The sequence below is a fragment of the Saccopteryx leptura genome, chromosome 5 (assembly GCF_036850995.1).
Source record: "Saccopteryx leptura isolate mSacLep1 chromosome 5, mSacLep1_pri_phased_curated, whole genome shotgun sequence".
In the NCBI taxonomy this organism is placed as follows: domain Eukaryota; kingdom Metazoa; phylum Chordata; class Mammalia; order Chiroptera; family Emballonuridae; genus Saccopteryx; species Saccopteryx leptura.
In genome coordinates, this window is record NC_089507.1 from 59,110,623 (window position 1) to 59,122,772 (window position 12,150).

The 12,150-nt window shown below is 41.8% G+C and overlaps 1 protein-coding gene across 2 annotated transcripts in view; it reads left to right on the forward strand.

The window, feature by feature from the left end:
- Positions 1–736: 736 nt before the first annotated feature.
- Positions 737–12,150, forward strand: part of MRPL1 (mitochondrial ribosomal protein L1) — a 62,862-nt gene continuing 51,448 nt past the window's right edge. Inside the window, exons 1-2 of one of the 2 annotated variants that reach the window (XM_066384657.1) lie at positions 737–946; positions 2,576–2,684. In XM_066384657.1, the coding sequence (XP_066240754.1) occupies positions 916–946; positions 2,576–2,684 (140 nt within the window). In that variant the 5' untranslated portion in view covers positions 737–915. The remainder of the gene's footprint in view (positions 947–2,575; positions 2,685–12,150) is intronic. The other variant, XM_066384656.1, reaches the window with a different exon arrangement.

The window sequence follows — 12,150 nt, forward strand, 5'->3', positions numbered from 1 at the left end:
TAAGGAGTTACCCTGGGGGTAGGGGGTTGGAGAGGATGTTGCCAGGTGGTTTGAGGTTGGAGAGGTAGGTGGAGGCCAGGAGCAGCTCCAGAAGTCACTGGAGGATTTTATTCAATCTGGGAAGTGATACAGTCTGAGACCAGATTTTAGATAAATCATACCAACAGCTGTGAGGTAATGGAAAGAATACTGATAATTTTTTTTCGATCAGAATAACCTGAGTAGATTTCAGATCTGACATTAAAACTAGAAATGTTATATAAATTGTTAAGTATTATTATACAATTGATCCTAATGCCACAGTTAGCCAGCAGGGGCAAAAATGTAGTGCTGATTAATGTTAAAATTAACTTAAAACTTTACTGATTTTAAGCTGAGTTAAAAGTTAGTGATTGGAACAACCACCTTGGAGGATAGTGGAAAGCCTGGCGAATTCTTTCTTAAGTCTACAAGGCTAGAAATGTGGCAATGGTAGCTGGTGAGATTCTTCAGATTTTGTTTTTCCTGCTTTCCTGGGTACTTTCACAATTCATTAAAACGGTCACCTTGAGTACACTTGCAGAATCAAAAAAGAAAGAGAAAAGAAAAGTGGAAAATGGTTAGGTATCGCCAACAGGACCGTATTCTGCAAGAAGAGCAGATTTCCCTAAAGACGCTTAAACTGTCCTACCGGAACCCTGAAACACAGGGTCCTGGGCAGCACGGATGACTGATAGTAATACCGCCACGGGGCACCGGCGTCCAGCGTCCTCACAGGCAAGCAGAATCGGCATGAAAGCCTATTTTGGTTTCCGCCCCTTTCTTGCTCCGTGTAATCCCTTCCCCTTCCGCCAATTCCGGATGGGAACCCTTTCAAAATTTCATCCAAATTGAAACGTAGGACCAATTTCATCAACACAATCCGGAGAGGTCAATATGGCGGCAGCTGTCAGGTCCTTCGGCAGAGGTAAAGCAAGGGGTCGTGTGGGTTTGGCGGAAAAGACCTCTGGCGCGGAGTGTCCTGGCTGCAGCAGAGGGCAAGCCAGCGTCTCTGACGCACGGGTCTGCACTCGGGATTGGAAAAGCCTCCTCTTTTTGGGCACTTAAGTTTTCCAGAGGGTCACTACTATTGAAAGGCGATCTTATCAGCAGTTTCAGTACTTCCGGGAGCCGTCCCCCGTAGGAGTGGAAGGGGAGGGGGATGAACATCGACAGCCCTCCCACCACCCTTTGGGACTGAGGCGAGGACCAGGGTGCTTTCTAGCTCTGACTGGGGGCGGGGCTGGGGGCGGGGCGGGGCGGGCGGAGGACACGCGAAGTGAGTTCTGATAAGGAAATGTGGTATATATATGTGGCTCACAACTGTAAACTTGAACGTTTGCAGAGTACTTGTTGGTGCTTTCGGAGTACTACATAGTTGCAGACGATCTTTTTTTTTTAACCCAATGGCTATTAAACTTTCAAAGACGTCTACTTTGGATTAACATTTGTCTTTTGGCAGCTAATTGAGGTGTATTTCTTGGTAGCAACTCTTCTCAGCATTTAATAAGATCCAGTTAAGGGCTAGGATGACAGCCCTTTTTTGGTACAATGCTTTTTAATTTTTGTTTTGTTCTGTATTTTCGAAGTACAGAGATATATATTATTTAATTAAGATAGATGTTTACGTGGAGGCAGCATCCAGCGTCACCCCATGGATTTTACATGTTGCAAATATCCATATGTGCATGAATCTGTTGTTGGGGTGTTTATTGATTTATTACTTTGTCTTTCTAGTGCCAGTACCACAGTGTCTTTTATTTTGTGTGTGTGTATTTTTCTGAAGCTGGAAACGGGGAGGCGGTCAGACAGACTCCCACATGCGCCCAACCGGGATCCACCCGGCACGCCCACCAGGGGGCGATGCTCTGCCCATCTGGGGCTTCGCTCTGTCACGACCAGAGCCACTCTAGTGCCTGGGGCAGAGGCCAAGGAGCCACCCCCAGTGCCCGGGCCATCTTTTGCTCCAATGGAGCCTTGGCTGCGGGAGGGGAAGAGAGAGACAGAGAGGAAGGAGAGGGGGAGGGGTGGAGAAGCAGATGGGCGCTTCTCCTGTGTGCCCTGGCCGGGAATCGAACCCTGGACTTACGCACGCCGGGCCGACGCTCTACCACTTAGCCAACCGGCCAGGGCGACAGTGTCTTAATTACCATAGTTTTATCACAAGTCTTCATCTCTGGTAAGGTAGTTGCCTTTACTTTGTTCTTTCAGAAGTACCTTGAGCAACTTGGTGGATGAATTGTCCATTTTAAAAAATGAATAAAATTTAAATTATTTTTAAAATTCAAGATATATGTACATATTCTGTAATAAGAGCTAATATACTCTGAGCCTGTACTAGATTAAGTTAAAAACAAGTGAAGACAAATTGTTCAATTAGTTGTGTTTACTTGACTTTAGTTTCAGGAAATGAAATGTTTATTACTACACTTTTAAAGAATGGTTAGGTTAACAAAATATTGAATGTTTTTGTTTTTGAAAACACTAATTAAAATATAAAGAAAATGAATGTAATTAATATTTAATATTAATATTTTATATGTTTTCTTCTTTCAAGTCTTGGTACATCAAAGGCATAGTCTTTCCAAGATGGCTTATGAGACACTTCTTTATACTTGTTCTACATGTGTTCATGTGCCCAACAGATATTTTGCTGCTGCCAGAAAGTAAGTATTTATTTATATATGTATATTAGTTGTTTCATTTGTTATTATTTAAAATTTTGATTCAAAAATATTATACTTGTTTCCATAAACAGATACAGGGACATGTAGTTGTAAAAGTCTTTCATCTCTACTTCTTTGACCTCATAGTTCTGAATGGAAGATATGATTTAGTATAATAATACTTAACATTTGTTGAACACTGACATTCAATTATGAATTTAGTCCCTACAGCAACCTTATGTGGAAGCTATTGTTATATCTCTTTTAGAGACAAAAAGCGAGGCACCAATAGATTATATAAACTGCCCAAGTTCACAGAGCTAATAAGTGTTGGCACTAGGATTTTGTGACATGATAAATACTTATGTTGGTCTCTGCCCCATTCCTGACACAGAGCTCCTAAAACCTTTGTAAATCTCCTGAGTGATAGGGTTGCTAGGAACATCTTTTGTTCTAATGTGGGGTCTTTGATCCATTTCCTGATACAGAGCTCCTAAAACCGCTTGTAATTTCCTGGGTGATAGCAGCACCTTTTTACTAATAAAGCAACCCTTGATGGGCTCCTGGATTGTGGCTGGTGACCAAAAACACTAAACCACGTTTAGAAGCTTGGAACTTTTAGCCCTACTCTCTGTCCTCTAGGGAGGGGAGAAGGCCTAGAGATTGAGTTCATAATTGATCATGCCTGTATGATGAAGCCTCCATAAAAATCTCTTGAGTGCGGAGGGGACCAGAGAGGTTCTGGGTTGGTGGACTCAATCTGTGTGTCAGAGGGTGATGCTCCCACACCCAATGAGGACAGAAACTCTTGTGTTCCAGACCCTCTGGATCTCACCGTATGTACATACCTATTTCTCTAGCTGTTCATCTGTATCCTTTATCATATCCTTTATTATATAGTAAACTGGTAAATGTTAAATAAGTGTTTCTCTGAGTTCTAGCCATTCTAGCATATTATACAACCTGAGGAGTGGGTTGTGGTACACCCTAAGTTACAGCCTATTGGTCAGAAGTACTGAAGAATTTTTCATTGTTGCCAATTTTATAGGTAATAAATGGTATCATCGTGGTTTTAACTTACCTTTTTTTTTTTATTGAGGTTGTATATCTTTTCATATGTTTAAGAACCATTTTAATTTTTCTTTACTGTGAATTTTCTGCTCATGTCCTATTCCCATTTGTTTGTTGATTAGTAGGAGCTCTCTCTATATATATTATGAATTTGCACACATCTGCCCTATAACTTTAATATGGTTTAACTGTTACAGTAGAGGAATGGACCAAGTGCTGTGGGATCACAGATGAAAGGTCAGTTAACTCTACCTGGGAGAGAGTAGTGCAAGAAGTAGTTGAGCTGGGTCTTGAAGGAATTTTGCAGGGGAATTTGAGAAAAGTGTTTCAGTGCTATAAGAGCATGAAAGTAAATGATATGCATGTGATACAGTCTGATATGATTTGAATACAGGATAAAGAAAGAGGTGGTGGAATGTAACTATATAGAAAGGAGGCTTCCTATGAGTATGAATAATATCTGGATTTTCTTTTGTTGAGAAATTGGAGAGGTATTAGTTATGCCAGTTTACATCTCTACCCAGCAGTGGGTGAGAGTGCCCACCTTTTTCATATTCCTATCTACCCTGGATATCATCAGTCATTATTTATGTTTCTTCAGTGTATATCTAATATATATATTTTCCCCATGTTTCTATTTTTTTTTCTGCTTTGTTAAAGTATTTGCTTATTAGGGATATTAATTACTTTGAGAATATTTTATTTTTAAATGTTTTCTTTTATCCTGTAGAAAATTTTCATTTTATATCTTCTTCAAATTCTATTCTAGTACAACTTTTTTTTTTTTTTTGAGAGAGAGAAGGGAGAGAGATGGAAAGCATCAACTTGGTTGTGGTACCTTAGTTGTTCATTGATTGCTTTCTCATATGTGCTTTGACCGAGGTGAGGAGGCTATAGCTGAGCCAGTGACCCCTTGCTCAAGCCAAGAGACTTTGGGCTTCAAGCCAGCGACCTTGGGCTTCAAGCTAGCGACATTTGGGCTCAAGCCAGCGACCATGAGGTCATGAGCTCGTGCTCAAGCTGGATGAGCCAGTGCTCACGCCAGTGATCTCAGTTTTGGAACCTGCGTCCTCAGTGTCCCAGGCTGACACTATCCACTGTACCATTGCTCAAGTACAACTTTTGAAAAAAATTCACTAACCTAAAAAGCATAGTATAAAAACTATGTATACTTAAAAAAATGAAAAATGATTAGCAATATTTTATGCCTGACAATGAGTTAGTTATTCAGTAGTTTGAACAGAATTATAATATTTATAATTTTATTTTATTTATTTACTTATTTATTTTTTTTTGTATTTTTCTGAAGCTGGAAATGGGGAGAGACAGTCAGACAGACTCCTGCATGTGCCCAACCGGGATCCACCCAGCATGCCCACCAGGGGCAACACTCTGCCCACCAGGGGGCGATGCTCTGTCCCTCCGGGGCGTCGCTCTGCTATGACCAGAGCCACTCTTGCGCCTGGGGCAGAGGCCAAGGAGCCATCCCCAGCGCCCGGGCCATCTTTGCTCCAATGGAGCCTCGGCTGCGGGAGGGGAAGAGAGAGACAGAGAGGAAGGAAGGGGGGGGGGAGTGGAGAAGCAAATGGGCGCTTCTCCTATGTGCCCTGGCCGGGAATCGAACCCGGGTCCCCCCTCACGCCAGGCCGACACTCTACCGCTGAGCCAACCGGCCAGGGCCAATATTCATAATTTTAGTTGTGGTTTTGTTTTAATCTCCTGACTTTATAATGTACTAAAAAATAGTTTTTTTGTGGCTAATTTATTTTTTATCAGGATCTGAGACAGAGTAGAGATTGCGCTTGCTTTTTTCTCTTTTCTCTTGTCATTCTGAATGTCCTTGCTCCTCTATGTATGTGCAAACATATACACCCATGGTTTGCCAATGGTAGACCCTGTTTTAAAAAGGCCACTGTGTTAGCCCTGGCCAGTTAACTCAGTTGGTCAGAGGATTGTCCTGGAACACCAAGGTTGTATGTTCAATCCCCAGTCAGGGCACTTACTGAAAGCAAGTAATGAATGCACAACTAAGTAGAACAACAAATAAATGGTTCTTTCTCTCTTCCTTCCCCTATCTAAAATCAATCAATCAAAAAAGAAAGAAAAAGGCCACTTTGTCATCTCTGACTCTGGTTCTGTTTCTCTCTTGACAGTAGCTTATTTTTCTTGCTTCTTCAAGTATTTAAAAATTTTTTATGGTCTGCCAGATATTTTGCAAAGAACAGCCAAGACTGAAGTACGTAGTATTTATGCCTGGAAATGCACATACCTCTTCTGTCATAGCCTTGAGTCAATCTAGTCAGGTGTTGAGATTTTGGTTTTACTGTTGCTATAGTTACCATCAGCTTCAGATTTCTGTTCTGTCACTTTGTGCTTTGGGTGGGGGCTGGGCTGCTGGAAGGTTTTTCTCAGTGGTCCCTAATCAGTTTTCTGCCTGTGCAGCTGTTTGGGCGGAGGGGGTGTCTCTCCATACTCTTCCCCTCCCCTGGTAGTGAACTGCTATTGCTTATTACACTGCTTGATAAACTGGTGAAGGTGTGTGAGGGATTCTCTTTCAAATCCAGCCTCCATCTTAAGTAGACCCAGTGTAGTTAGATTTTGAGGATGGGATATCCTTAATATGTATTTCTGCCCCTTCTCCCCATGGTATATATCTGTTGCAGGTCTTGTGCGACAGTGTGTGGGCCCTTCCTCAACTTCATTGATAGCGGATACTGCATGCAGGATTGTTTCCTGCCCTACTCCCAAGGGTGGAGGTTTCAGTGTTTTCTTCTTCTCTCTTTCCCTACACAGAATGGGTGTTTACCTGTGCCCTAGAGGTTTCATGGTTACCTGCTTTTCTGGCAGCAGTGGCTGATCTCTTTGCCAGCACCCTGAAGGGAGGATTTCTAGTCTCCTGGCCTGCTCCCGTATTTCCCAGGAGTATTTGGTGGAGGTCTGTGGAAAGGCCCTGCTAACCGAGACGAGAGGGAACTCTCCTTGTGTTTGGATCTCTGGGGGGGTTTACTGTCACATTAGCTCTTAAAATTTTAGCTATTTCCTCCCCTCCCCCTCCCCCCCTTACTTGCTTTCCTTTCTCTCTTACTCTGCTACAGATGAGACTTGCCCTGGTGGCAAGCATGTGGAGTGGGGGTGGAGGGTGGGGTTGATTGCTTGGATTTCAGGCTACTCAGTTGCCCTGTGGTCTCAGCTATGTGTCAGGTTCAAGAAAAGTTGTGATTTTTATTTGATGCTTTCTTATTGTTAAAAGCTCTTTCCAGCTCTTGTTTTTTTATTTTCACTTATATATATTATGACTGGGCTTTATTCTGTTATTTTACATTGTAAGTGGAAGCAGAACTTCCACATTTAGTGTAATAAATAAACCAGCATCAGAAACATTAGTGAATTTACGTAATTTACACTGAGAAATACAAATTCCAGGCATTTGCATCCCATTAATTGTTACATACCCTAGGCATGGTCTCTTAGGTCTTGTTTAGTTTGACAGAGGTTGTATGCATCCCTCTCCCACAGCCATTCTTCAAAGTAAATGGTTTCTTTAGTCTTCAAAGGACTTGGATCTCTGGGTCTTCAAAAGGTCATGAAATGAGATTTATTATATCACTGATTTTTTTCTTATGTTTTATTTGGGTGTGGCTGTGGAATTATTTTTCCTTTCATGCTTTTGGAGTTCGGGGGCAGATGAGGCAGGGAGAAAGTTATTACCTCAGTGCAGTCTCTTTTACTCATTTAATTAGTGTGGTTTAGTTACCCAGGTAACTGCAGCTCAGTTCTGTTTGTTCTCTTTGATTCAGACTGCCAGGTGTTTCTCCCTCATTTTCCAAAAATACCTTTCCTTTCTAGTATGATTTATTTTAGGCTCTGAGAATTATAGTATTTAAGCTCTCCTGATATGGCCTTACATAATTACATTAACAACAAAGTTTTCTGGATGTAATTCTATGACTAAAGACAGACATGTTTTTGAGGGTCATGGAAAATAGGTAGTGGGCCTATGAAATTAATTATTATTGATAGATTTTGTTCAAGTGCAGTTTTTTGTTTTTGGAAGAAAGTGTTTTCCTTAGAGTCCTGTTTGATCTGTGTTATAATGATTTAATCTTTTTTTTTTTAACTAAAGCAATGCTCCAATTGTAACTTAATATTTTCACTGAATCACCTCAGTATGTGTTTTGTGAAACACAGTCCAAAGTATAAATAAGTAAATTGTTGTATATCCAACTCAGTTGCCATGTATCAGACTTTTATAGTGTTTGGCAAATATTTATTAATTTAAAAATCATTTCAGCCTCTGGGAATTTTCTATTAATTGTAAATTAAGTGGACAGTTTCAGCCATGATTAAAAATTGGTGAAATCAGCATTTATGTAAAGTAAACCTGTAGATTATAGCTAGGACTCATATTCATTTTATTTTAGGTAGAGAATTTACTACTGGAACAGGTTCTCTAGGCTCCTTCTTCTGCTGCCTTCACTGCTCTTTTACTAAATATAAAATAAAAATGTGATCTCTCCAGTTTGGAAGGTTTCAGAATTTTGTGGAGTACTTCCTATGTAGCTGGGGCTTGTTGCATTCATCTTCTTGAGCTCCTGCTTAGACTTGTTGTCAGTCCAGAATGAGCATTGGCATGAGAAGCTGTTCTGTTAAATTGCTCATTAGCTTAGAGAATATTAGTTTTAATTGTGGTAATGAAGTTTCGTTGAGTGCTAAATGTGAGAGTAGAATTATACTTTGGATGGTTTTTTTTTTTTTTTTTCTTTCATTTTTCTGAAGCTGGAAACAGGGAGAGATAGTCAGACAGACTCCCGCATGCGCCCGACTGGGATCCACCCGGCACGCCCACCAGGGGCGATGCTCTGCCCACCAGGGGGCGATGCTCTGCCCATCCTGGGAGTCGCCATGTTGCGACCAGAGCCACTCTAGCGCCTGAGGCAGAGGCCACAGAGCCATCCCCAGCGCCCGGGCCATCTTTGCTCCAATGGAGCCTTGGCTGCGGGAGGGGAAGAGAGAGACAGAGAGGAAGGCGCGGCGGCGGAGGGGTGGAGAAGCAAATGGGCGCTTCTCCTGTGTGCCCTGGCCGGGAATCAAACCCGGGTCCTCCGCACGCTAGGCCGACGCTCTACCGCTGAGCCAACCGGCCAGGGCACTTTGGATGGTTTTTGAGGTCCTTTTTAAAAATACTATTTTGTTGTCCTCCACTATTTTCACATAAATTTTATAGAACCTCATTAATTTTCTGTTGCTGCCATAACAAATTACTACAAATGTTACGGATTTCACTGGGCTAAAATTAAGGTGTTGGGAGCGCTTCATTCTTTTCTAGAGGCTCTAGGGAAGAGTGTTCCTTGCCATTTCCAGCTTTAAAAGGCCACCTGCATTCTTTTGGCCCGTGGCCTTCCTCCCTTCCCTTCCTCCATCTTCAAAGCAAGGAACTGCAAATTGAATCCCTTTTCATGCTTGAATTTTCCTGTCTTTTCCCATTTCAGTCAGATGCAGATGGAAAGGGGAACAGTTTCTCTGCTTTCAGGAATTCGGTGTGATTGTATTGGGCTCACCTGGATAATTCAGGATACTCCATTTTGATGTCTTTTTCTTCAGTCACACCTGCAAAATTCTTTTTGCCATGAAGGTATGGACATCTTTGGGAAGTAGTTATTCTGCCTACCACAGAACCCAAAAATATTTATAGAATATTACCTAATTTTTATTTTTCAGAGACAGAGAGAGTCAGAGAGAGGGATGGATAGGGACAGACAGACAGGAACAGAGAGAAATGAGAAGCATCAATCATTAGTTTTTCGTTTTGACACCTTAGTTGTTCATTGATTGCTTTCTTATATGTGCCTCGACCTTGGGCCTTCAGCAGACTGAGTGACCCCTTGCTCAAGCCAGCGACCTTGGGTCCAAGCTGGTGAGCTTTGCTCAAACCAGATGAGCCCGCGCTCAAGCTGGCAACCTCGGGGTCTCAAACCTGGGTCCTCCGCATCCCAGTCCGATGCTTTATCCACTGCACCACTACCTGGTCAGGCTTACATCACTAATTTAAAACTTTTATGGTTAAAAGATTACAGGTGTGGATTGAATTAATGCTGAGAAAATATAGCTCCTCTAGTTCTGTTTTCTTAACTTCAAACTCTTAACTGCAGTTACCTGTTGAACATATTTTCTTAGCTATTTTGTAAGCACCCTGTTACCTTTTTTAATATGTCAAACCACCCCACAATTTCTTGTCATTGCCTATACATCTGTGGGTCAGCTAATCTAAAACTAGGTTGGGATGTATATCTCTGATGACCTTCACTGGGCAAGGTGTGTGCCTGTGTGTAGGCAGGTCAGGTGAGAATGTCTAATCCAGCCTGGGGCTCTGTGGAGGCAGCTCTGTTTCACATCTCATCTTCTCACCTTTGGGTTAGCCCAGGCATGTTCGTATGGAAATGTCAGAAATACAAACCTGTCAGTGGAAACAATGAAGCCACTTGTAACCTAAGCCTAGAACAGATAAACTGTCACTTTTGCTCTTCTTCCTTGGCAAATTAGTCACATGGCCAAATCAAGGTACTAGGAAATATACTTCACCTCTTTAAATGGGAGGAACTTAGCAAAGGGACTTGAATGGAGAAAGGGTGTAAACAAAAGTATAAATGGAGCCACTATAAAAGAGTTAGAGCTGCAATCCCAGAGGAACTAGTCTTGCAGGTGTACTCCTCAGACCTTTGGAATGTTAAAACTTGGCAGAAGAACTTTAGACTGAGTCTAAAGCAACGTTGCATCCCAAACAACTGTTTGCAAAGATAACAAGAAAGCAGATAATATAGCTATGACTATTTGGATTTCTGCCTGGGTCAGTTTTTCCAGAATAACTATTTGTTTGGTTCTCAAATGTTTGCTGCCTCTCTCTTACTTTGACCTCTTATTTTCAGTTGAATAGGATAAAGAATTGGGGTCACTGATGCAACAAACCCCACACTCAGTTTTGTAATGCCCCAAACTGAACTCATCTCGTGACGACCTTCCTATTTTGCTTTATTCCTGGTCTTAGTTAATGATATTACTCTACTCTTTGTCACCCAAACCAGAAATCTAGGCAGTATTCTAGAATCTTCTCTTTCCCTTCTTCCTATATTCAGTATTTACCTTGTAAATATCTTTCTAAGCTCTCATCTCCTCTAGCCTGTTTCCCCTCAATGTTCTGGTTCAGGCTGTCATATCTCCTTAAGAAGAAAGGGAAGAAATAGTCTTTTACCTCCATCTAGCTTCCTTCAGATTCATCCTTTATATTGCAGCTGGAATAATACTCTACTTGGAATATACAATAGATGTCACTCCTGCTCAGTGGCTTCTCATTGCCTCTGGGATACCCTCTTTGATCGAGATTCACCAACTTCATCTTTTGCTGTTTCCTGTCTTTTGCTTTACTCTTTAGTTCATGTGTCAGTAAAATATGACCAGTGGTCAAAATATCTGGTCCATAATCTATTTTAGTATGAGCTAAGAGTAGTGTCACATTTTTAAATGACTGGAAAAAATAAAAAGAGCGGTTTTGTGACACATGAAAATTAGGAAATTTAAACCAGTGTTTATAAAGTTTTATTGGAACACAGCTATGCTCATTGATTTTTGTGTATGTCTGCTTTTATATTACAACAGCAGAGTTGAGTCACTGAGACAAGAGACCATAAAATACTTGTGTTGGGCAGATAAAATGTATTATGCTTACTTTGTTAAAGATGATGCTACCCACGAGGAGGCCGTCCCCCAGGTGATATTAATGTGTGTTTGGGGTGGGCTGTGGGCAGGCAGAATCCTTGTAGCCTGGGACTTGGTTTTGGGATTAAGCCTTTCCCACCCTTTTTGATGTGGGGTGGTACAATCCCATCATGTCTCTGATAAGTGACTTTGTATTAGAGACTTCCCTATTTTGTATATTGGATTAAAGGTTTTGATTTCTACACTATAAAATGGGGGCAGAACAGGAGCTTGCTCTCTTTGGTTCCTGAGATTATCATTAGAGGAGAGAGCAGAGAGGAGAGCAGAAAGAGACCATGTGACCAGGAGAAGCAGCCAAGATGGCCGAAGGTTGAGTGAGAAGCCAGTTAGTGCAGAGTTTGTGCAGAGAGAAGGAAGAAGATGGGGAACAGAGGTGAATAAGTCTGGTGAGCTAGAAACCTCGGATAAGTCAGTAGCTTTGTGAGCACTGAATGTGAGTGGGTTTTGGAGCCCAGTGTGTGTTTTTACTTGCCCGCCGGGTGCAAGCTAGGATTAATTAAGGTAATGGCCCACCAGTTTTTGGCTCCATTGTTTCTTTACCGACTGTCCAAATCCAATGCGAACCTGCATGAGCCGGCAGCTGTGATGGTGGCCGTGGATACTGGCTTTACAACTTGCTACCTGG